We start from the raw sequence: 22,066 nt of genomic DNA on the forward strand, positions 1-22,066 counted from the left end.
CTGGCAATCGTGGCCCTGAACTAGTGCAAGTAGCCCGGGTGTTCGGCCGGGTTCCAAGGCGCTTGATATACAAGTAGCCCAGAAACCTAGGTAGCCAACTGGCAAGGCCAGGATCGTGACATGTGTATACCATCCCGGCCTATGTTTAGTACACCGCTACATCCACGTATGTCATCTGTCCAGCGAGCCTGTCGGGCAGCATACCTTGCTAAACAGAAATATGAAAGAAGGAGGAGAGAACACGAAGGTGTGGAAATTCAATAGGGTTAACCAAGGACACGTTTTTTTCTTAGCCTGGTATAGATGCCTCCAGCGACAAGTCCCTGGCCAAGCCCGGATCTTGGCACGCAAAGGATGCACATGTTCAGTTGCAAATCAAACATGACTCCATCTTCATCATATCGCCTGTGATATACCCAGGCCAGATGAGAATCGAGGCCATGGAAGCCGAATTCCGGCAGAATCAACCGGAACCTTTCCCCACAAGCCGTGAGCAGGCTCGGGCGGGGAACTCCGTATACGACCGGCCGGAATGGGTACCCAATGTTTCCCGCAAAGCCGGGGAGCCAAACCGGGTTTCCCTCACCGCCAGTTCTGGAGGATCGTGGCACAGACTGACAAGGTTGGAGGGGTTGTGCGCCGCAACGCAACCGATCTGGAGCGAGACGGTCACTATCCCGCCGCAGAGCACACGTTATAGTCGCAACCGATAGGGCTGCCGCTGCCACCTGCCTCGCACGGCATGTCCTGCGCTCGCACACGCGCGCGAGGGTCACAAAGCTAACCACCACCGGCGGCGCAAGTGTGCCCGAAGGGATGCGGCAGTGACGTGATGAAAGCTGGTTTCTAGACGGCTGTCCGCTTCACCGGTGCAGCACGTTGGGCCGCGACGGCGTGGCGAAGGCTGGCAAACCCGGCATTTCGTCACCCATGGGGGGCCACGGAGGGCCCTGGGGGCGTCCCGCTGGCCCAGAGCAGCGGTCGTGGGTGCCAGCACATCGTGCAGCAATTGAGTGGAGTTGGGGGGCCGCTGAACTGCATCGGGGTACATAAACCAGCCGAGGCGGCATCGCTTGAAGACTTTGGGGGAACCGGAGGAGGTAGTTGATGAATTGAGGGTAGAAGGAAAGAAAAAGCAGTCAAAGAGAGGGAATTTCAATACATCTTGTTCGCGATGGTTTGTGAGCTTGACGGGGGCAGGCATTTTGTGGCCGCGCTCGAGCGACGATCACCAACACGCACCGACTGTCCTTCACCCAACCACGGCGAGCCATCACGCAGCCCCGAGCCCCGAAATGACGAGTCGCCCAGACCCCAGACGAAACGAAAACGACGCGATGCGGCTCTTCGCCCCAGGGATCCGGTAGTGCGTGTCGACCAGGCCCTGCCCGTCCTTTGTGACGGCGGAGACCTCGTTCTCGGCGCCTCATTGGCGAGCAGGTCGGCCAGCGTCGACCACTGAGAAGACGAGAGGGCGCCCGCCGGCCACGTCCCACCTTTTAGGCTCCTGAGTGGCAGCTGAACAGGAGATCGCGGAGGAGGGCTTGCTGCGATTCGATTGGGCGGCCGCCGTGCTGCACGGCCAAGGGAGACGGTCTGGAAGCCTTCCTAGAACGGATCGACACCAGCCCGGCGCTCGACGACCGGGACCTCTCGCCTTGCGAAGGCTGGCAGAGCTGGTTCCCAGGCTGGCAAGCCTCCCGGGATCTGAGAGACCAGCGATTGGACGCCATCCGGACCGGGCCTGCCACTTTTGCCAGCCACGGTCGCCTGCAGCCATGTCTAGGAACGCACCTCAGCCTCTTGCCAGTGCAAGTCTGGTTGACCTAGCACGCCTGGCACTCCTGGGTTGGCTGCCTATTTTGGGACATGGTCTCACTTCTCGCATCTCTGTTGGCGGTGCGTGCTTGGCATGGTGGAATACCAGAGGCCAGCAGAAGCCCAAACAAGTCGTTGGGCACCATCGGCTTTTCTCTCCCCTCCCAGAAGAAGCACCGGCGCATGGAAGTCGAGACATGCTTGGGAAGCTTAACTTGGGCAAGTCATGCGCCAGGTCAGGCGGATGTTCAATTGGTTGGGGCCCTCTGCATGCTCATGCGGCAATGACATGGAGGGGAGGGGCCAAGTCTGGTGAGGACAGCTCCCCGAAATGGACGAATTGCTTGCAGCGGCAGTGTGGATTACTTGTGCGTGGTGGCGCGCTTGCGCAGCGAGGACCAGAAAATTGAAGAGATGGAGGGATGGATGGGAAGGGTTTGATTTTGCGGACTCCAGTCGTGCGTGCCAGCTTGAGAGCCAGGGGCCTGCGGCAGCCAGCCAACGGGCGGGTGAGGGAGCGCACTGCGAGGTGTCTGGTGTGACCAGACCCAAGCTCGGCGGCATGCAGCACCCCAAGAGCACCTCCAAAGAGCCAGTGCTCCAGTTAACGCCAGTCAACGGCCCGACCTCGCTGGCCCCGATGAATGAGAGAGTGCATTGTCTAGCTACTGCTACTCCCGGCGCGGCCACAGGCAAGCAGTGCAGGAAAGTCCCGAAAGCGACGCCCTGTTCAGCACCGCTTGGCGGTTGGCAGAGCTAACTTAGCCCTGCCGGTCGGCCGTCCAATGTTAAATGTGTGTTCGATCCCAGATCCCTGGAGCAGACAGGGTGTGCGATCGAGCACGCTTGCCTGGACGGGGAGAGGGTCAAGACTGCGTTTGGTTGGTTTGATTTTATTTCTTTTTCGTTTCTTTTTTTCTTTGGTCAAGCTTACATGGGCAGGGGCATCAAGCACGGTTTTCCGGCACCAGCGCGTGCAAGCAAGCATCACCAAAAGCAGACCAGGGCCACCCCTCTAGTCCAAGGTTCGATTGACACCCGCTGGCACCAAGACAGGCATCAAACATCAAGTCTACATCGACCACCATCGATCATCGACGGCAATTCTGCAGACACGAGCCACACAACAACACCAACAACAACCACCTGCGCCGCCCGCCTGCCCGGCACAGCCCATCGGATGCCATCCCCGACGCCTGGACTCGCATGTGACCTGATGATGTGAGGTGAGGTCACAGACGAGCCACTTCGCACCGGCAGCCCACACCCCAGGCCCGCTGCAGCACCCGGCACGCACCATCGAATCCCCGAAAAAAACAACTGCAGCATCGCTCGTGCAACATCTGCGCGAGCATCCATGCCGACTTCCTCAGGCTCGGCACCGAACTAAACCAAAAAAAGAACTGGCGGCTTTTCCCCGGTGAAGGAGCAGCGCTGGGCAGGTCACGGCCACCACGACCAGCACCAGCACCACAACCTACCCCGGAAGGGAGCTCAGCAAGACGGAAAGAACAGCCGCGCAACGGAAAGGAAGGTGTCAAGCCCGCTAGCTGGAAGCGAATCGGCCATCTGCTCTGCGGCCTCCCAGACCTCAGCGCAGCACAGCTTGCCTGCCTGGGCACACCCTCACAAGGCAGAAGAGCCCAGCAGCAACATCGTAACCGAAAACACCCTTCATCCCTGCCATGCTGGCGATCTGCCGCCAGAAAGGGAAATCCGGCCAGAAACAGGTCGCGGACCAAGAAAAAAAAACACAAGGAAAAAAAAAAAACGCTGTTCGTCCCTCCTCCCCGGTTTCATCAACCAGAAATACGATCCACAGCCCAAAAGAGTCCCGGGTCTTAGCCGCAAACATCGCGTCTCCCCTTTTCACTTTCCCGTGCAACCCTGCAGACTCCAGGCCACCCACTCTGCAGGGCCAGGGTTCCCGTCCAAGCCGCAATCTCGCTCGGCTGGTTTCTCCGTCTCTGGAAAACAACCAGAGAGTTCAGACCTGAGCAGAAAGATCACCCCGCCAAAGAAAGTGGCAAAGTTCAAGCAGCAAGAAGAAGAAGAAAAAACCACAGGCCACGAGAAAAAAAAAGAAAAAATCCGCCCAAAGGAAGCAAAAATCAAAAGAAAAGAAGCGCGCGCTTCGTTCGGCCAGGCGCGTGGAGTTTTTACTTTTCTCTCTTTGTTCACTTCTTGTTTTGCGAACACGGCTGCGCTCCCCTGTTGTTTCGAGGCGACCTTGCATCGGCAACTGAGCGGTCGTGGGGCCTCGCGTCCTTTTCTTATTTTATTTTACATCTTTTTTTCCCCCTCGATTCTTGTGCTCCCATCCAACTTCCGAAACGAGATTTCGGTGTCCCGGCCAGATCAGCAGTGGCTCCATGCTTTCGCTTGCAGAGGCGCCAGACGGAAAGTCGACACAGAGGCAGAGGCTTTTGTGTTTCTCTCGAAACGGCCTGTCCTCGGCCGCCCGGCAGGGGACCGACCGGGACCAGAGAAGGCTCCCCCCAACCCTGATAGCTATAATCAGCTGGCTGCCCGCTCACCTTCAGGCACCCCCCGTGACCCTGCCCGTCTGCGCTCGCCACTGCCGCGAGCCTTCTACCAGGTTCTCGGCCCAGCCTTCTTTGGCTCTTGGCTTCGGCTCCATCTGTCACCTTGCGCCTCAATGACTAACCGCGCCAGTCCTGGCATATTCCCTGTGTCGGCACACGCTCGCTTCTTCCCTTTCATTCTTTTATCATTGTTCGCCTTCCCCCGCCGCGTGGTGCCTCGTCCTGGCGCCCTGCCCAGTGCTCCAACATGGACTCTTCCTTCACGGACACGGAGAAGGTGAGCCTGCATATTTCCTAATACCGTGCCTCCTAGGCCATGCGCGCGCCCGCCCCTCCCGCCCACAACAACTCGGGGCCCGAACGTGAACCCTGTCTGGCTTTGCCGTCTGCGATGCCCCGCGGGCTTGTTCTTCTTTGGGCTTCTTCTGACATGCCTTGGCCTCCGCGCCCCGGCCACGATTGCCACAGCGTTGCGTCCTCGCCGAAATCATCAAGGTTAGCAGCCTAGATGTCAGCACCCTGGTTGACTTTGTGAGGTCATATAATGTCGAGCCAGACTGGCTGTCCATGCAGCTGCCGGGTGGTAAGTCGGGCACCAAATACTGTCAACGTCGGCCAACGTCCCCTGGTGGTGTGTGCATTTGGGTTTTAACTCGCCATCCCTGGTTAGGACGCAACATGAACCAGGTCATCAGGGCGTACGAGACCATGTTCCAGGTTCAGGCGCAGCAGCCGCCAATACCAGTCCCCCACCTGAAGCGCAAGTCCATCGACGATCTGAATGAGCCGATGCCGAAGCGGCTCGCTATCAGTCCCGTCGAGCAACCGCCCCCGACTCTCCATGCGCCGCAACCACTGCCACCACCATCCGCCGCGCCCTTCAACTTGCCGCGGAACATCCAGCCCCGCCCCGCACCCAACGGTTATCCGACGCTTGCACCCATTGTTGCTAGTCCTCCCATCGTGTCTCCGGCTGGTTCGGGCCGCAAACGCGGGCGGCCTTCCAAGGCAGACAAGGAGGCGCGCGCCAACGCGTCGTCTGGATATGTACCGGTTGCCCCGATGCCCTCCCAAGCCTCCCAGCCGGCCTTCCAGGCTTCCCCTGCTCCGGCTCCAACATCAGTGCCGTCTCCCCCAGAGCAGAACCCGGTAGCGCCCCCTCCGCTCCCGCCACCACCACCTGCCGGACAACCGCCTTATCAGGCTACTGTGGGTTCTTATGGGGCACCAAGAGGAGGAGCAGGAGGAGGCAGGGGAAGGTCGCCCGCGGCAGGCGCGTCGGTGGGGTCCGAGGAAGGTAGCAAGAGCGGTCTCGTGCGCTGGCGCCCGATCACGTCTCCTTCGGACTACCCAGCCATGGACAAAAGAGGATCTCGCGCCGTCTCCGACTCGGCAGCGCAGAGGGCGCTCCCCCGGGAGGCCAAAAACGTCGAGCGTTCGGAGCGTTCGCCCTCTGTCAGCAACCTGATTTCAGCGCCCGAGCCGGAAATGGACTATTCAACCGCGAGAGCTGCTGCTGCGTCGCGTTATACGGCCGCGACCGGGCACAAGCTATACGCCGTCTCTAGCGGCCCAGGGGGTGGTGGCGGTGGTGGCGGCGGTGGTGACGGCGGCCAGACCAAGCCGGCAGTCGAGCGTCTCAAGCACGAAAATAATGGGCATAATCTTAATGCGCATGCGCCGGTCAGCAATCCGGCGTGACGGAGGGGAGCACTTTTTTATGGACTGTGCGAGTCGCGCTCTTCTGTGGTTGTTGGCCTCTTTGTTGAGCGCACACAACCCATCCGCCACTCCCAGACAGGCGGCGGTGCCGCCCAACCGGGCGCCGAGGAGAGTTTGCGGCCACTCGCACTATCTCCCGCCATTTCCCGATCATCCTCCTCTTTCCCCTTGATCAGCTGCTCTCTCTCTCTTCTTTCGCTCCGGCAAGACCGGATCATGACACGCTACGTGACGGGTGTAAGACAAGGAACGCATGATAAAATTCGGAGGCCATATAAACTTGGTTTCAAAACGGTGGTTCGACGAATCGGTCGGTCGACATATCACTCTTCACTTTGTTTACAACATACTCTCCTTGGTTTCTATTCTTGTTGTTTTTGTAGTTAAGTTTTTTTTTTTTTTTTTACTTCGTTCTCGGCGGCGTTTCTGGGTCATGTTTTCGTCGGTTTTCTTCTTCCTCGCATCAGTCCACCACATGATCGAATTGACCTACGGGGACTCTCTAGTATCCCAGGCTTTGGGAGAGTTTCGTTTTTGTTTTTTTGGCGCTGGACACGGCCATGCTCAGTTCATTACCCAACATCCTACACGGCGGCCGGCACCCCATCCTTCACACAATGTATATGCAAGACAATACTTATTGGGCTAGCCAACAACACGTTGCACATGAACACGTCACGCTCAACGTCGTGACACTCGAGTTGGATCGTTCCCTCCATGTTCTTGATCCATTGTTGGAGAGGACGAATGAGAAACTAACAACTGGATAGTTTGACGTTCTGGGGTTTGCCGACAGCACAGAATACTGGCCACATATCTGATATAATGACCGCCGTCAAATTAGGTTTTACGGTCACCGAAGTAGCGAATGGTTTGGACAGCAATTCTGACCCATTGGTCCGTCAGCTGGCCGTGCTCTGCTGTGACGTGGATAGATCCATCCGGCAGCCAGCCTATCAGGAGATGAAAAGTCGTGGCATTTCAAACTTGGCCGAATCCACGTCGCCGGCCCAGGGACCACCACAAATCGGACTTGACCCCATTGGATGCGAGGTGAGATTATTGGGAATATTGCCATTTCTCTCGCCTCAGCCTGCTTTGTCTTGAGCGGGCCCACTTTGGAAGAAAAACTGCACCTTTTGGCGTTGGGCTGGCCCGAGCTTTTGACGAGGAGGTTCGGTAGTATAGGTGCGCAAAAATAGCCGTGATTTTCGCCCATGGCCAATAGGCGTCGGACCCAGCCTTGTAGCGGAACAGCCTCCTTCCATTCCGGCACCGCCAACACAGCCAGCCAACCAACCAACCAACCAACCAACCAACCACACTAATTCGGACACAGCTAAAACACCCCGTGGGGTTTCTCATCCTCATCCTCATCCCCAAAGACCACATATGCGGATTGTGCTGGGACAAAGCTGGCGTGATGTTGGATTAGAGAGATTGCGCATGCATCTAGGATGGAATAGCGACATGGACAGGGCACGATGATTTATGGCCGTATGCGCTTTGGATGAGGACTAGCACAGAGTCATCTTTCAGCCTGTGGAGGATTCAAAGGAACCTAGCCCATGGAACAAATCCAACGGTCCCCAAGTCTCCCGCGGAGATCAAAAAAAGGCTTGGGGTTGAAACACGAGTACAGAAACTTCGACGCCGATCGCGAAAGCGTTCTGGGCAAACAGGGGTATTGTAAACACCAAGGGTCGCGGGTTGCACGTTGGGGCCGGCCATGCCGCGAGGCACCGAATTTACCTTGGAGAGCGCAAAGAGCCCACGCGGCGAATAAAGCACCCCACCATCGAAGGAGTTGGCTCACTCACACACTCACACACCTTGCTTGCTTCCTCCCCACGGCGTTCCTGCATCCATCGCCCCTTCAGGCACGGGCGTTTGGGCGGTTGGGCAAGGCCAAGCGCCCGCTCTCAAACAGCCCATCGATGCTGGGCGCGGGCGCGGCGCGTGGGGCCAATGAGAATGTTTGTTCCGGAAAGGCCAAAACCCCATGGAAGAAGATGGGTTTCGCGCGAACGGGGCATCGACTCCATCCTAGCGGCATGTGTGGCATGGCGTGAAAGACACCTGTAGAATCTCTCAAGATCGAAGACTCTGAAACTTCCGACCTAACGCGAGCATGTGTGGGGGAAGCGCTTCGCGTACATGTTCGTGCTGTTACAGAAGGGTCGATAGCGCCGCACCAGGAGCCGGGCCAACTTCCTCGGTATGGTGCGACGTTGACAGGCGACGGCTCCTACAGAAGCGCCGAGCAGGTGGTGGACGGGAGGATTGGGTAGAAGCCAAGGGGTGTAGACTTCGGGAGACAAGAAAAGGGGGGGTGAAAACCCCCCATTGCCACGCATCAAACAGGTTGCGGAGATAGTCTAGCCATCTGACCGAGTGTTGCACCATCGACCCAACCCAAAGATCCGTCCTTGCGTGCGCGATCGTAAGACCGGCCAGCACGCTTTGCGCATGGTTAGTTGCACCACTTCGATGGAGACATGACACCGGTCGGGTAGGCCAGAACTAGAACAACAGGCAAGCCAGCGTTGTGGGAGAATACATGGGAACACCTACCGTCGCCTGATGGCGGTGTCCGATGGGTGGCGAGATGGCGCGAACCATACGCAAAGCTGCAAGCTCCTTGAGCTATATGTACATGCGATCTGTGCAGCCAGCCGATCGACTCCTTGCCCGGTCACACAGACAGACAGACAGACACCTAGGCGGCGATCCAAGGGAACAGCAGGCCAAGGTGGGAAATGCGGGAAGGGCCATGCCACGGGCGGTATCGCATGCTTTGCAGTCCTTTTTCCCCCCCGACCGAGCGCGGCGCGTTGCGTTGCCCCGGCGAACCCCGGATTCTCTCGTCCCAGCAGCTCCGCCCGGGAGGCATGCTGCATGCCGGTCCTGAACGCCGGTGGGGTGAGAAAGATAGAGAGGGGGAGGGAGTAGGATGAGAGAAGAGAAAAAGGCATCCTGGGGACGATCGGATGGCCCTTGGCTGCGAGGGTCTGCTGACGGGAATGGGATGACAGTCCCCAACGACGACGACATTTCTCGTACGACACACCATGTCGGCGGGGGGTGGGAGGCAAGGCAGGCCGGGCAGATTAGAGATGCGAACAAGGGACAACGTGGATATACGTCTGTGGTTGATGTTGGCGCGCATATGTGCCCTGGGCGGCGTGGAGGAGGAGTCAGTGCCGTCGCTGCAAAAAGAGCAAGCAGCAAGTATCTCATCTCACTCCCTCATCCACTTGAATGCATTGCCGCCCGCAGAGCAGGCAGCGAGAGAGCGAGCGCTCGGCCGGTCGGTCGTGATCTCCCGGTGCTCGCGGGGGGAGGGTTTTCCGAGACGCTGGTGAGTGGGCTGGCTGGGCAAACAAGGCCTGGACGATGGGGCAGGAAATGATGGATGTTGCCCACAGAATGGGGTGGCCCGCTCTGTGCCCATCTTGCTGCGTGCTGGCAGATGAGGAAATACCTCATGCTCGCCCTAATGCAGTAGTCGGGCGGCTGTGAGGCTCAAGGGCCCGAGGCCAGCCTTCCCAAACAGGCAAGTACATTTGTTGGCATTTGGGTTAGTGCCGTTCGTTGTCAAAATGAGCGCATGAATCGCCAGGACTAATTATACCGCCTGCTATGGCGAAAGGACACTTGCCCTGCAGTATATGGATACCTACCCAATGCCAAGCAAGATGAGGAGCTAGCATCACAAGCAAACAGAACTAAGAACAAAAAAAAAAGAAAAAAGAAAAAAAGGGGGAAGGATTCGGTGGGCAAAGATGGCTTCGCGTCATTTCCCGTAGCGGCCATCATGTCGCAATGGAATGGGTTCTGCCCCTTCAGCCGGCAGCCAATCGAAGGTAGCGGTGGGGTTTAGAAATTTAACATGGCCACAAGCGAGAGCAACGCCCGCACAGAGAAGTGAAACGGCGCCAGCGAGACCGATCACTCTCGGTCTGCCGAGATGATGATGATGGCACGCTATCAGTCCTTTTTTTGTTTGTTTACCGAGCTTTGCCTCGCGCCGTTCTCACGTGGAAATCCCACACACCGGTACTCCCCAAACCCATCATTTTCCCACCCACACCTCAGAAGAACCAAGACGAGACATGCCGACAGCCTTATGATGGTCCAGATCAAATAGTGTGGCTTGAAAATCGAAGACAGGCTGGGCGTTTCCATCGGTTGATATCTAAATATATTGATTGTCGGCACAGGCCGAGTCTCACACACCTACACCCAAGAGACATTGTCCTTGTCTATCACATGACGCCACCCTATTCAATAACTCAAACCCCACGTCGAATCACTTAGAGTAGCTAGACACACAGTAGACACACAGCAGGTGGGCACGGACTGACGGTAGGTGCTCTGTCATCGCTCTCGCTTGTCTTGTTTGCTATGCAAAGAGCTGGTGCTGTATTATTTACTTATTTCCAAATGTGGGTTTTTGTTTTGCGTGCCGTTGCCATCCATTTTTGTTTACATCCGAGGCATTCGCTCTGACCTGTCGGCCCTCGTTCGCCCTGCTCGGAAATTAGACCCTGGGGGAGACGGAATCCAGCTCCAAGGGGCCCCCTTGCGTGTGTGCATGCACATGCGCTTGCACTTGCATCTGCTGTGCGCAACCCCATCTGCGTGCAGCTCACTTCATCTCTCCAAGCCGACCAGGCGCCTGTCGCTGCTGGCTCGCGCGCAAATGCCCGCGCGCGGCTCGCCTGACTGGGGTTAGCTCCAGGCACCCAGAACCAAGCCGTGCCAGCCCTGTAGGATGCGTGGCCTCCTTGCGCGAAAGAGGAGAAGAAGAAAGAAAAAAAGCTCGGGTCTCTCGGGTGGGGTTCGGCGAACGGTGGTCGACTCCACCCCGCGCATCTTGTCGTGGAGCTGCAAGGGCAGAGGGAATCCGTGCGGCGGGAAACGAAACATGCATCCTCCGTTTTATGATTTTTTTATTCTCCGCGAAGTGGGCTCGGCTCCATGGCGACAATGCTCACGAGGCAACGGGCGGTTGCCACCCAGACCCCCGGGTTTGTTTTTAAGAAAACAAAGCATCTGCTATGGGGCGATGGGCTGGGGTATTCCGATCTGATGCCCAGTCTGGACCCTTCTCGCAGCGAGCCCAAGCCCTCACTGAAGGATCAGAAGAACGAGTTGTGCCGACCGATAACGGGCTGCGGCTGACGTTGCAGTCCGTTAGTCTGTTTGAGGTACAGTTGGATGGAACCTCTGGACAATTCGTATGCAGCGCAGGTTTTTTTTTCTTTCTCTGCACCCCAGGGTATTCAGCAAATGGACCAGAGCACTCCGCCCGAACGTCTGCACGTGGTTCGTCCGTCGGTCTCCTGGCAGGCGAACCCCCTCCACGAAGCCGGCGACAGGGGCGCATCTGGCAGGATGAATATAGCGTTTCCCGTTACTTTTTGCGAGCCCGTGTTTCGCCGCATCGGGCCAGCGATCCCCCACCGCGGATCTGCTGGGAGTGCAAGACACCTGGGGTGAGACAGACAGGAAATATACGACCGCCACAATTGCCGCATCGGGCCCCCCTCCCTCTCACAGCCTCGATGGCAGCCTGTGCTGCCTTGCGTCGTCGGCGTAGGAAATCAGGATTGCGAACTGATTGCGAATCAGCTGCCAGCCCAGGCAGGCTGCCCGAATCGGCCTGGCCTGGTGGGTGTGTGGGCTCGCAGAGCTGAGTCGGGCTCGTCTCCTCCCGGACGTCATCGTGGGTACCGGGCCGCCTCAGCCTGCCTGCGCTGCACGGTTCACTCCGCTCTCGCTTAGCAAGCAAGCACCCCTGGTTCCTGGCAACGCCCCATATTTTGGCACGGTGTGGGGCTTGACGACCAAGGTGGTAGCTCCCGGGCTCGGCAAGGGAGAAGGTTTAGGAAAAAGAAAAAGCAAGAGAACAAAAAAGAAAACGAGGGAAAAAATAGCTCGAATGCCTCGCCTTGGTCAGCGTCCACCGCGCCAATTTGCTTTTTTTAGCCTCTTTTTCTGGTTCCCTCCTGGCGGCACATTCCTGACTGCGCCCGTTTGAGAAGTTCTGTGAGTGGTGAACCTGATACGCTGGGGTTGTCCCAGCGGTCAAGAAAAGGAAGAAAAACACATATCGAGAGACGAAAGCAACTACCCAGCAGTTCCGGATCGGCTGTTCAAGCGAGCCATGTCCGGAACGGGGACCCTAGCTCACACACACAAAAGGAAGGGGAAAAAAAGGAGGAGCGAGCTGCAGCCCTCCTTTGCGTGGGACGGGCAAGATGACCAGCGTGTCAGCAGAAGCGTCCACGCCCCAGCCCAGAGGCGGCACCGCAATCCTGCCCAGTATACTTTTTGCTTCTGTGGTCCTTGGAAATCGTCTCCCATCCACTGCACCTCTCTCCCCGGGGAACAGGGGTGGGGGTCGTTCTCGACTCCGTGTCCTTGGACTACCCCTGCCCGCTCTTCCTAGTCATATCGTCGACATGACTGTGCCTCTCAGACTTTTTTCTTCTTTCTTCATTTTTGTCTGCCTCTTCTTTCCCTGCCTCTGCTACTGGACATATACATAGGCAGGTACTTGTACCTGGCAATGAGGCGGGTCTCCCCCTCCCATGGCCTGGTTGTCGCCCTGCTCGGGCGTGGGTTCGGGTATCCGCTATCCCCCAGCGGAGCGGAACCATCGCTTCACCGGGACCAGAAGACACTGTTCTCTCACCTGGGGACAAGGCAAAAACAAAGCCCAGCGGATGGGGCTCTCTCGACGGCCTGGACCCTTTTTTCCCAGTGAGGGACCAAGACAAGGGGCCCATATTTCGCAATACGGCGGCGTGTGACCCTTGTAGCCCTCCCTTGTTTTACATGACACACCAGGGACCCGAGATGGGGTTAGTCCGCCCTCTCCGATGGAGCAGGGGCGCGGCAAGCAAAAGAAAGCCATGACTTGTTTGTGGGATGGGGAAAAGGGAGCTAGGATTCATATGTGCGCAACTTTGCACCGCCAGGGTCTAACCACTTGTGCGGGGTATGCGGTTCGCCCGGTACTTCCGCTTGCTTCGCGGTGTGCTTGCAGGTCGGGAGAGTAGGTATAACTCCCAGATCCCTCCTCCTCCCACCAAGGTCCCTCCTTCCCCTCTCCCGTCTCTTGGTTTGTTCTCCCCGCCAGCTGGACCTTTGCACGATAGAGAGAGCCGCCGCAGTCACTCGTTTACCTCACTATTCAATCCTCGGTGTCCATCTCTCTTCTCTATTCGTTCGCTCTCTATCACAACGCCTCCTCGGCCTCGCCCCCCATTACTTGCTTTCATTCCAACCTGTATCTGCCGGCACCTGGAGTGGCGTCATACAGCCTGTCGTCACCCACGCTGCCAATAATCATCCCTCCTCAGCTGAGCCGGGCGCATCAATTTTCACGGAAAATCCAAATTTGGCAACACAACGTCGCGCATCGCTCTGATTGGACGAACCCAAGCCGGCTACTGGGCAGAAAGAAACGGGAAACAGGCTCAGCCGCAGTAAGCGTCGAGAGGAAGGGAGACCAACGAGGGAGGAAAAAATCGATCGGCGCATTCTTCGATAAACATTTCTCCGAGACCTTCGGGGCCGCTGAGAAGCCGACGCCATCCATCCGGCTCGGGAGCAAGGTGCAGCAGCAGCAGCAGCAGCACACCCACCCGCAACGAGGAACAAACGATCCATTGGCTCCGACAAACAAACACTGAGCTTGGTACCTTGCACTGCGCGGGGCCCGTGCGACATTTCGATCCCACCAAGACCTGCAGGCACACTCCCTGCCCTGGGGCCTTACACACGCCCACCCCATTATCACACCACACCAACGGCGGGCAAGCACACCATCCACACCCCCTTGTCCCGTTGCGACTCTCGTCCCGTCCGACGCCCAACCAATGCGACGAGACTTGACTTGTGTCCCAGATCCGGATCGCAAGTAATCAACAAAACCCGGGACTGCCCACCCTCACCCACGCGACGCGTTGGACACGATAACATTTAGCCTTATTCGTCGCCCACCCCCCCACATTTTGGAGGCCATCGTCCATCGTCCATCGTGTTGCTCTCGCCGGCCGATTTTCTCACCTTTTCCCCTTGCGGGCTTCGTCTTTGTGTATCGCATCTTTGCGATCCTCCAGCCCTCGCGCCTTGTGGGACTGGAGACTGGTCTAGACTTTTCCTGTCCGAAAACACAAATCCTAGCCTTGCGCTCTCCCGGCCAAGTCAGCCAGCGTGTGAGACCAAGGAGGTTCCACGAGGCCCGATATTGCGGCCACACCGGGACGGACCCAAGGCCACTTCCTCCACACAAACCCGTTCGGTTTCCCCCGCTGTTGTTCGTTATCACCCCTGGTCGCATATCGCCCACTCTGCCGTATCTGGACGACAGCCTGCCTCATAAGAAGTTCTTCTCGGACACAGTCAACACTGCCTCCATGAAAACGGTTCGCAAACCGCGCCCCAGCCATATCGACTGCGCAACCACGCTTCCGCAGCATCTTTCACGTGCCGGCGACGATCCGTCGACTACGACGCCTTTATCCATCATTCTCCGACGAGGCGGGACCACACAGCCCGCTCTTTGCCATCCACCAAAAAACCCCACTGATCTTGACAGACACCGAACACGGATTTGACTCGGGTGTTTCCTTTTCATTCCAGTTTCCTCCTGTTCTTAGCGTTCTCTGTTTCGAGCCGGGTTTCCTTCCTGGGAAGTCTAGGCGCGAGGTCAAGGTGGATCCTTGCCTGACGACCGCAACCACCATCTTGCCCTCTGAGAGGATCCTCGCTGGACGTTTCTTTCGGCATTGACCCGCGTCGACCGCCTCAGCGCACCGCATCCATTGGACTTCCTCTTGGCTTCGGGCGCTGGACTGCTCGACGTCATCTTGAGTCGACAGTTCAAACAAGTAGACAGAAACCAAAACACCGACTAGCTCTCTCATAGACAAGATGAGCTTCACCCAGCGGGTACCCGCGCTTTTGGGCGCCACCGCCATTGTGGCCACGACGGCATTGGTCGTGGTGCACATAATCCTGGCGCAAGCCCTGAGGTCAGCACCCTCAACCCCGTTGAGAGTCACCGATATTGCTGCCTCGGTGCTCGAAGCAGCCGTCCTTGCCATGTTTGGCTGGGTGTTCTCGCTGCACGTCAACACACGGGCCAAGAACCCCTTTGACAGCCACGGCCTCGTCTGGTTCGGGCTGTTGACGCTCGTCTGCGTAACCTCTGCTACAGTCTCGGCGGCCGCAATGGTGTGCCTCAGCAGCGCGGCAAGCAGCCTGCCCGACACCATCATGGGATCCGCCGCGATCCCGTTCCTGGTTGGCGGCTCTGTCACTCTTGGAGTGACCTTTGCTCTGCAGCTCATCTTCCTTGTCTCGCACTTTGCTCTGCACAGGATGCTCGGCATCGGTCGGGCGGCCGACGACCTGGAGCAGGGCAGCCAGAGGATGCCAGCGCAGATCAAGTCCATCCCCTACAGCAAGACCTCGAGCCCCGTCACCACCAGGACCCGCAAGGGCTCCGTGGGCTCGCCGACCCCGCCGGGCTCAAGCAGCGGGCGCTCGACCGCAGAGACCATGAGCTCTTTCCGCTCGTCCTTCTCGCACGCCGTCCGCCCCATCACTTCTAAGACGAGGCTGATCCGCGGCGGCAACCAGAAGTCGCCGCGTCGTGCCGGATCGGCGGACTCGTGCGCGAACAGGGAGCGGATGAGCACTGGCGATGACGCCTTTGACTCATGGGACACGTCGTCGGTCGACCCCCGGAGCCGGGAGATGCTGCTGCAGACGACCGGAACGATTGTGACGCTGCCCGCCAAGCACCTTCTCGAGACCATCCCCGCCAGCCCCACGACCAGCCGGAGCCCCAGCCCCGGGATGCCCCTCGAGCTCGAACCCCCGCCGCGGCGCCCGCGCAGGGCCCGAAGCTACAGCCCCGTCGGCCTGCGCGCCCGGACCAATTCGGGTGGCATCACGCAGCACACGATCGTGAGCGAATCGCACATTCACCCACTATTCCGCTCCGACTCGCCCACGCCCCCGCCGCTGGCCACGCCTGGCACAATCGTGGTGGCGTCGCCCAATGGCGGCCAGGTCCTGGCATCAGACTCGCACAGCATCCGGTCGCTGTCGATGAGCAGCCGGATGCGCAGCGGAAGCATGCCCCAGGCTTCGAGCCCGCTCAGCCGGCAAGGAAGCGTCGAGGACTTCGCCTCAGTGAGGGGGCGGACCGGAGGTGTCTCCCCGCGCGACGACAGGCGCTTGGTCGAGCTGGACCTCCACGAAGAAGAGGAAGAAGAGGAGAGGTCCGAGAAGAAGACGGCCTCGGCATCCGACGAAGACGAAGAGAGGCGGCTGACACCAACAATACCCGCCATACCCGACTGGGTCTTGACGGCCGGGTGTCGGACGAGCCTGCACCGCTACAACAGCAGAGCGCAGCGGACAGACGAGCGGTAGTGGCCACAGGTGGGCGGTGGCAGACGTGACGCTTTTACGAATCCCGATATGACCTCGTTATGCGCGGGTAGGAATTTTCTTGCGTATTTTGCTTTTTTTGATTCCCCCTTGCGTTCAGGAGTCTCTGGGTCTTCACGAAAATAAAGAGGGAAAGCCTGGGAGTCGCAGGTGGGTGACGGTTCATGAGACGGCGGCGACGCTGTGAGGAGACCTGGGCGGAGGGGAACGAGCCTATACCATGTACCAACCGGTACCCATTTCATTGCGTCTTTTAATGTCTGGTTTTTATTTTTGGTTGGCCACGGGAGTGTTATGACTTCCTTTGGTTGGCGGTTGGAGGCGGAGGGATGATACCACTGGATCGGGTTTCTTTAGTCTGTTCCTCGTTACGATTTTGTTTTCTTTTTTGTCTTAAGGAGTCTCAACTACTGGGTGCAGATCATTCAGATCTTCTGCGAGCGAACTACGGAGCCAAAAAGTGCCGCTAGATAGTTGTAAGAAAAAGAGTAAAAATAATATCTAAAAGGTCAAACACCCAATAGATGGAAGCCATAGAACAGGAAGTCCCGGGTAAAGAAGGACGTGGCAACGTTGAGATCAGGAGAAAAAAAAGGAGTACCTGGTGGGATGCTGCCCGTTCGGTCCTTTCGTGCTCGTTTGATGTGAGGATGCGTGGGGGTCTGGTCGTGAGCCGCATATACGGCGCACTGATGCCTATGATTCCTCCACGCTGGAGAAACAAAAAAGAACCGACGGGAAGACGCAGGACTCCCTGATGGAATCCGCACCGTTTTCCTGCCTCTGGCGCTAGCACCCGCATCAAACTTGGAAGGGCAGGCACGGCAGGTGCAGGCGGGGCTCTGCTCTTCTGGTTGGGCAAGCACCGCTGGCGCAGTGCTCCGAATCAGGTGTGGGGCGCCCTGTGGCGCTGATACGGTGGGCAGACAGGCAGCACTGAGCCTCCAGCCCTCAGACCCGCGCCCGGTTAGGCTCCGGTGCAGCGTGCGCGTTTGCAGGCCCGCCCCACGGTGATTGGCATTGAATCAATCTCCACCCACCTTTTTGACGACGGGGCGCCAGGACCCCAGTCGGACCTACAGCAGGTCATCGATCTTGCCTCTCCTCACCTCTGCACATTTTCTGCCTGGCGATTCCTGCTTGTGGGCGGAACCGTCAAACCAAATCACCACCCCAAAACAACAGAAACCCCAAGCGACCCGGACACGCACGAAAACACCACTCCCCGCCAGCATCCCCCGCACGAACCTGCCCATCATGAAGGTCACTTTCAAGGTATGCTGTGCATTGCCCGCCTGGTGCTTGGTGGCGGGTCCCTCTCCCGGCTGGGCCCCGACAATGCCGCCGTTGCGACGACACCACCGCCCGACCGCAGCCCGGCTATCTCTACTTCATTTTCACACCAACCTGCCCTCCGCGTATCTACTGACTTGCCCTCTCTTTTGCCGTCGCACAGGACCTCAAGCAGCAAAAGTTCGTCATCGAAGTCGAGCCGACCGATCTGGTATGGACAACCCCGCCATCGTCCCGCCCTGGCCCGCCTGGCCGCCGCCTCTCCAGGCCGGTCCCTCTCGAACCGCGCGGGGGGAAAGCGCACAGGGGAGAGTAGCTGCTAATGGGAAGGATCGCGCCGTGCTAGGTCTCGGCTGTCAAGCAAAAGATCTCGGAGGAGCGAGGGTGGGACCCCAAGCTCCAGAAGCTGATCTACTCGGGTGAGCAGCCCTTGTTGATTTCGCCGCAAAGAACCAACCACCTGCCTCTATTTCCACCCCGGCCGCATCTAACATGGACCTCATGACTTGGCGCAGGTAAAATCCTGAAGGATGAGGACACCGTCGAGTCCTACAAGATCGAGGAGAAGGGCTTCGTAGTCTGCGTGGTGAACAAGGTGGGATAGCACTCGGGCCGGCTCCCAATGCATTGCTGCCTGTCCGATGACGCAGATAGCACGGCGGGCAAGAAACTAAAGCTGACTGTCGTGAACTGCAGCCCAAGCCAACCCCGGTCGCCGCAGCCCCCGCAGGCGAGTCCTCCAAGTCGGCGGCACCACCGGCGACGCCCGCGGCCCAGGCTCCGGCCGCCACCCCCGCGGCTCCCGCTCAGGCCCCCGCCCCTCCGGACCTGCTGTCCCGGCAACCCCGACGCCGCCGCAGCGCGAACAGCCCGGCCAGTACAATGACCCGAACATGCTGAGTACCGGTGCCGCACGCGATGAGGCCATTGCCAACATGGAGGCCATGGGCTTCGAGCGCTCCCAGATCGATGCTGCCATGCGTGCCGCTTTTTTCAACCCCGACCGTGCCGTCGAGTATCTCTTGAATGTAGGAGGACAAACCTCGCCCGCTTATGCCGCTACTATCTTGGTTTCCATTGCATAGCTGGGAGAAACGTGATCGGACTGACACACTTCGTATCTGTAGGGCATCCCCGACAACCTTCGCCAGAACCCTCAGCCTCCTCGCCAATCAGCGCCCCAGGCCGGCACCCCTTCGGCCAGTGCTGCCGCAGCGGCCCCATCTGGCGACGACGGCGGCGACCCGGTCAACCTTTTCGACCTTGCAGCGCAGCAGGGCCGTGGTAGCGGTGGTGGCGGTGGTGGCGCCTCGCGCGGGGCGACTGCTGGTACTGGTGCCGGTGCCGCGGCGGCTGCTGCTGCTGCAGCTGCGGCGGCTGGCGCGGGCGCGGGAGCGGCTGGACAGGCATTTGGGAACCTCGACTTCCTGCGCAACAATGCGCAGTTCCAACAGCTCCGACAAGTCGTCCAGCAGCAACCGCAAATGCTGGAGCCGATCCTGCAGCAGCTCGGCGCCGGCAACCCGCAGCTGGCGCAGCTCATCGCCGCCAACCCCGAGCAGTTCCTCGGTCTCTTGGGCGAGGACGCTGATGATGACGTGCCGCTGCCCCCTGGCGCGCAGGCCATCTCGGTCACCGAGGAGGAGCGCGACGCCATTGAGCGAGTTAGTCTTCCTTCACCATTTCCGGCGCGGCACTTTAACACTGCATTTTTGTGCTAACCAAAAATTTTCACCTTGCCAGCTATGCCGCCTGGGTTTCGACCGGGATCAGGCCATCCAGGCGTACTTTGCATGTGACAAGAACGAGGAGCTGGCAGCCAACTTCCTCTTTGACCAGCCGGACGACGATGAACTTGACCCGCAATAAATAGCTGGGGGTTTTGGTCCCGTTATTCGCTAGAAACAAGCTCGAGTACCCCGCCATGCTTGTTTGTACTGCTTCATTGCTTTGTTTGCCGGAGAATGCCCCTGAGGGATTTTCGGCCGACTCGCAGCGAGCAAAAGCGACGTAATCGAGAGGCGAGGACAAGGACGTGATTATTTTCTTGTGTCTGTCGCTTTCTCTTGTTTTGCACTGGCGTTCTGGAGGGGAGGATGGCAAAGGAGGGGATGTAGTACAAACACCCTAGGTCTTGCGAGCAGTTATGATGACAAAAACAACCGAAGCAAAGCTTCTGAAGACAATCCAGTCGAATTCGTCTCCCCTCCCAACGGTCTATTCTCAGGTTTACTTGACCCTGGAGATGCTGTTGGCCCACCTTGGCAATAATCTGCTGCGCGCTTTGGTAAAGATCAGTACCATTGGGGGGGTCATGGAAGGGTGCACTCTGTGAGGGCAGATCAACAAGTTTGGTTTTTCAGTGTTTTTTTTTAGGGGAAAAAAAAAATATCTTGAAGGATATGCGTGCCAATATGACCGTAAAGAGTCTTGGAGCCTAAAAATAGGATGCTTTCCGTGACAAGAAACAAACAAAACAAACAAAAAAAAAGCACACACTCGCTCTTCTCCCTATCCCCTTCCTTCTCTACCAAGTGGCGACAATCTTCTCGAGCGCGTCGAGCAAAATGTCGGCGTGCTTCTCCTGGAAGATGAGCATGGGCCGCAGGCGGACGGCGGTGGCGCCGCTGCCGCCGATGTTGATGCCGAACGACTTTGCGCGGGCCAGGAACTGGTCGCGGCGCGGGTTGTCAAAGGCGATGAAGGTCCCCTGGCCCCTTCCGCGCAGGTTCTGGAACTCGGCCGGGTATTTGGCGGCGAGGCGCTCGAGGCGCGAGAAGAGGTAGTCGCCGACCCTGGCCGTGTTCTCGACGAGCCCCAGACGCTCAATCTCGCGGATGGCGGCGCGGAAGATGATGGCGCGGGCCGGGTCGCCCATCCACGTGTTGAACTGGCGGTAGGGGAGGTTGGGCCGCAGGTCCGGGTCGCCAAAGTAGTAGCCGGCCGTCTGGGCCTTCTTGCTGAAGGTGACCATGTCGGGAGGGTGGGGGAGGTCCCAGTGGTCGTGGGCCCAGAAGCGGCCCGTGGCGCCGACGCCGGTCTGGACCTCGTCGACGATGAGGAGGACGCCGCGGCGGCGGGTGAGCTCGCGCAGGCCGCGGAAGAAGGCCGGGCTGGCGTGGTTGTCGCCGCCCTCGGACTGGATGGGCTCCACGACGACGGCGGCGGGCGGGAGCGGGTGGTTGAGGATCAGGCGCTCGACCTCGGCCAGGGACGCGGCCTCGGCCGCCGCGTTCTCCTCGGCGTGCTGCTCGAGCGGGTACTTGAGCATCGGGAAAGTGGCCTGGGGCCAGTCAAAGGCGGGGATGTCCATCTTGTGGATCGGCTTGGAGCGCGTGGTGGAGAGGGAGCCGAACAGGCGGCCGTGGAAGCCCGACTTGAAGGACAGGATGGACAGCTGCGAGGCGCCCGGGGCCTCGTTGCGCATGGAGCTCTCGAGCTCCTCGTCGGTAAAGGCCACGTCGCGGCCGCCGCGCTCCCTCTGGCGGCGCCACATGAAGGCGGCCTTGTAGGCCGTCTCGTTCGCGTCGGACCCTGCCATGGCGGTGAAGACCTGGTCGAGCCCCTTGGGCGCGACCTTGAGGATGCCGGACCTGAGGACCTCGGCCCAGTCGTGGGGCGGGAAGTTGCCGAGCGCGGGCCGGTTGACGAGCCCCTGCAGCATCTCGGGGCTCCGGGCCGCCTCGAGCAGGGCCGGGTTGTTGTAGCCGACGGGGATGGAGGCGATCTGGGCGTAGACGTCGAGCAGCACGTTGCCGTCCGGGTCGGCGATGTAGTTGCCCGAGCTGGCCGGGTAGTCGGCCAGCATGTTGAGGCTGCGCGTGTCGAAGACGCGGTCCAGCTCCGCGATGGCCGCCTGCGCCTTGGGGCCCGGGATCTCGGTCCGCACCGACGGGCCCTCGGGCTCCCACGAGTAGAAGGGCGCCGGCCTCGAGCCGGCCGAGCCCGTGAGTGGCCGCCGGGTTGCGGCAGACGTCGCCATCAGGGCCGGCCTGGACGACAGGCGCGCCGCGGGGCGGGAGAGGGGACGCAGCAGCCTGGCGGCGCCGCAGCCGCTCCGGACCGCAGATGCCATTTTGTGCGAGGAGGGGGATGGGGGGGTGGCGGTGGCGAGGGGTGTACTGTGCCGCGATTGTGGTGCTCCAGATGCTATTGCTGTCGTCGTCTCCCTGTCGGCCTAGAGGTGGTTGCCTGTCGTGGGGGGGGGG

General features: G+C 59.2%; 6 protein-coding genes across 6 annotated transcripts; 5 read left to right on the forward strand and 1 right to left on the reverse strand.

Annotated features, from left to right (window-relative positions):
• Window positions 1-1,106: 1,106 nt before the first annotated feature.
• Window positions 1,107-3,030, forward strand: GGTG_01905 (hypothetical protein; the record flags this gene model as incomplete). The annotated part of the gene is made up of 4 exons (XM_009219676.1): window positions 1,107-1,450; window positions 1,504-1,809; window positions 2,288-2,470; window positions 2,875-3,030. Exons 1-4 carry the CDS (start codon window positions 1,175-1,177, stop codon window positions 3,028-3,030), a joined length of 921 nt encoding a protein of 306 aa, XP_009217940.1. The 5' UTR covers window positions 1,107-1,174.
• Window positions 3,031-4,931: 1,901 nt separating this feature from the next.
• Window positions 4,932-6,065, forward strand: GGTG_01906 (hypothetical protein; the record flags this gene model as incomplete). Its single annotated transcript, XM_009219677.1, has 2 exons — window positions 4,932-4,947; window positions 5,035-6,065. The coding sequence occupies 2 exons, from the start codon at window positions 4,932-4,934 to the stop codon at window positions 6,063-6,065; spliced, it is 1,047 nt and encodes a 348-aa protein (XP_009217941.1).
• A 5,004-nt stretch (window positions 6,066-11,069) lies between these two features.
• Window positions 11,070-11,273, forward strand: GGTG_01907 (hypothetical protein; the record flags this gene model as incomplete). The annotated part of the gene is made up of 1 exon (XM_009219678.1): window positions 11,070-11,273. The coding sequence occupies one exon, from the start codon at window positions 11,070-11,072 to the stop codon at window positions 11,271-11,273; it is 204 nt and encodes a 67-aa protein (XP_009217942.1).
• Window positions 11,274-12,981: 1,708 nt separating this feature from the next.
• On the forward strand, window positions 12,982-17,197 carry GGTG_01908 (hypothetical protein). The gene has a single exon (XM_009219679.1). The coding sequence runs from the start codon at window positions 15,036-15,038 to the stop codon at window positions 16,545-16,547; it is 1,512 nt and encodes a 503-aa protein (XP_009217943.1). The 5' UTR covers window positions 12,982-15,035; the 3' UTR covers window positions 16,548-17,197.
• Window positions 17,198-17,822: 625 nt separating this feature from the next.
• On the forward strand, window positions 17,823-19,727 carry GGTG_01909 (UV excision repair protein Rad23; the record flags this gene model as incomplete). The annotated part of the gene is made up of 6 exons (XM_009219680.1): window positions 17,823-17,840; window positions 18,022-18,069; window positions 18,205-18,277; window positions 18,555-18,886; window positions 18,986-19,522; window positions 19,602-19,727. The coding sequence occupies 6 exons, from the start codon at window positions 17,823-17,825 to the stop codon at window positions 19,725-19,727; spliced, it is 1,134 nt and encodes a 377-aa protein (XP_009217944.1).
• GGTG_01910 (4-aminobutyrate aminotransferase) lies at window positions 19,096-22,051 on the reverse strand. The gene has a single exon (XM_009219681.1). The coding sequence runs from the start codon at window positions 21,931-21,933 to the stop codon at window positions 20,386-20,388; it is 1,548 nt and encodes a 515-aa protein (XP_009217945.1). The 5' UTR covers window positions 21,934-22,051; the 3' UTR covers window positions 19,096-20,385.
• Between the last annotated feature and the right edge of the window lie 15 nt (window positions 22,052-22,066).

The sequence above is a fragment of the Gaeumannomyces tritici genome, assembly GCF_000145635.1.
Source record: "Gaeumannomyces tritici R3-111a-1 unplaced genomic scaffold supercont2.1, whole genome shotgun sequence".
NCBI classification, from domain to species: domain Eukaryota; kingdom Fungi; phylum Ascomycota; class Sordariomycetes; order Magnaporthales; family Magnaporthaceae; genus Gaeumannomyces; species Gaeumannomyces tritici.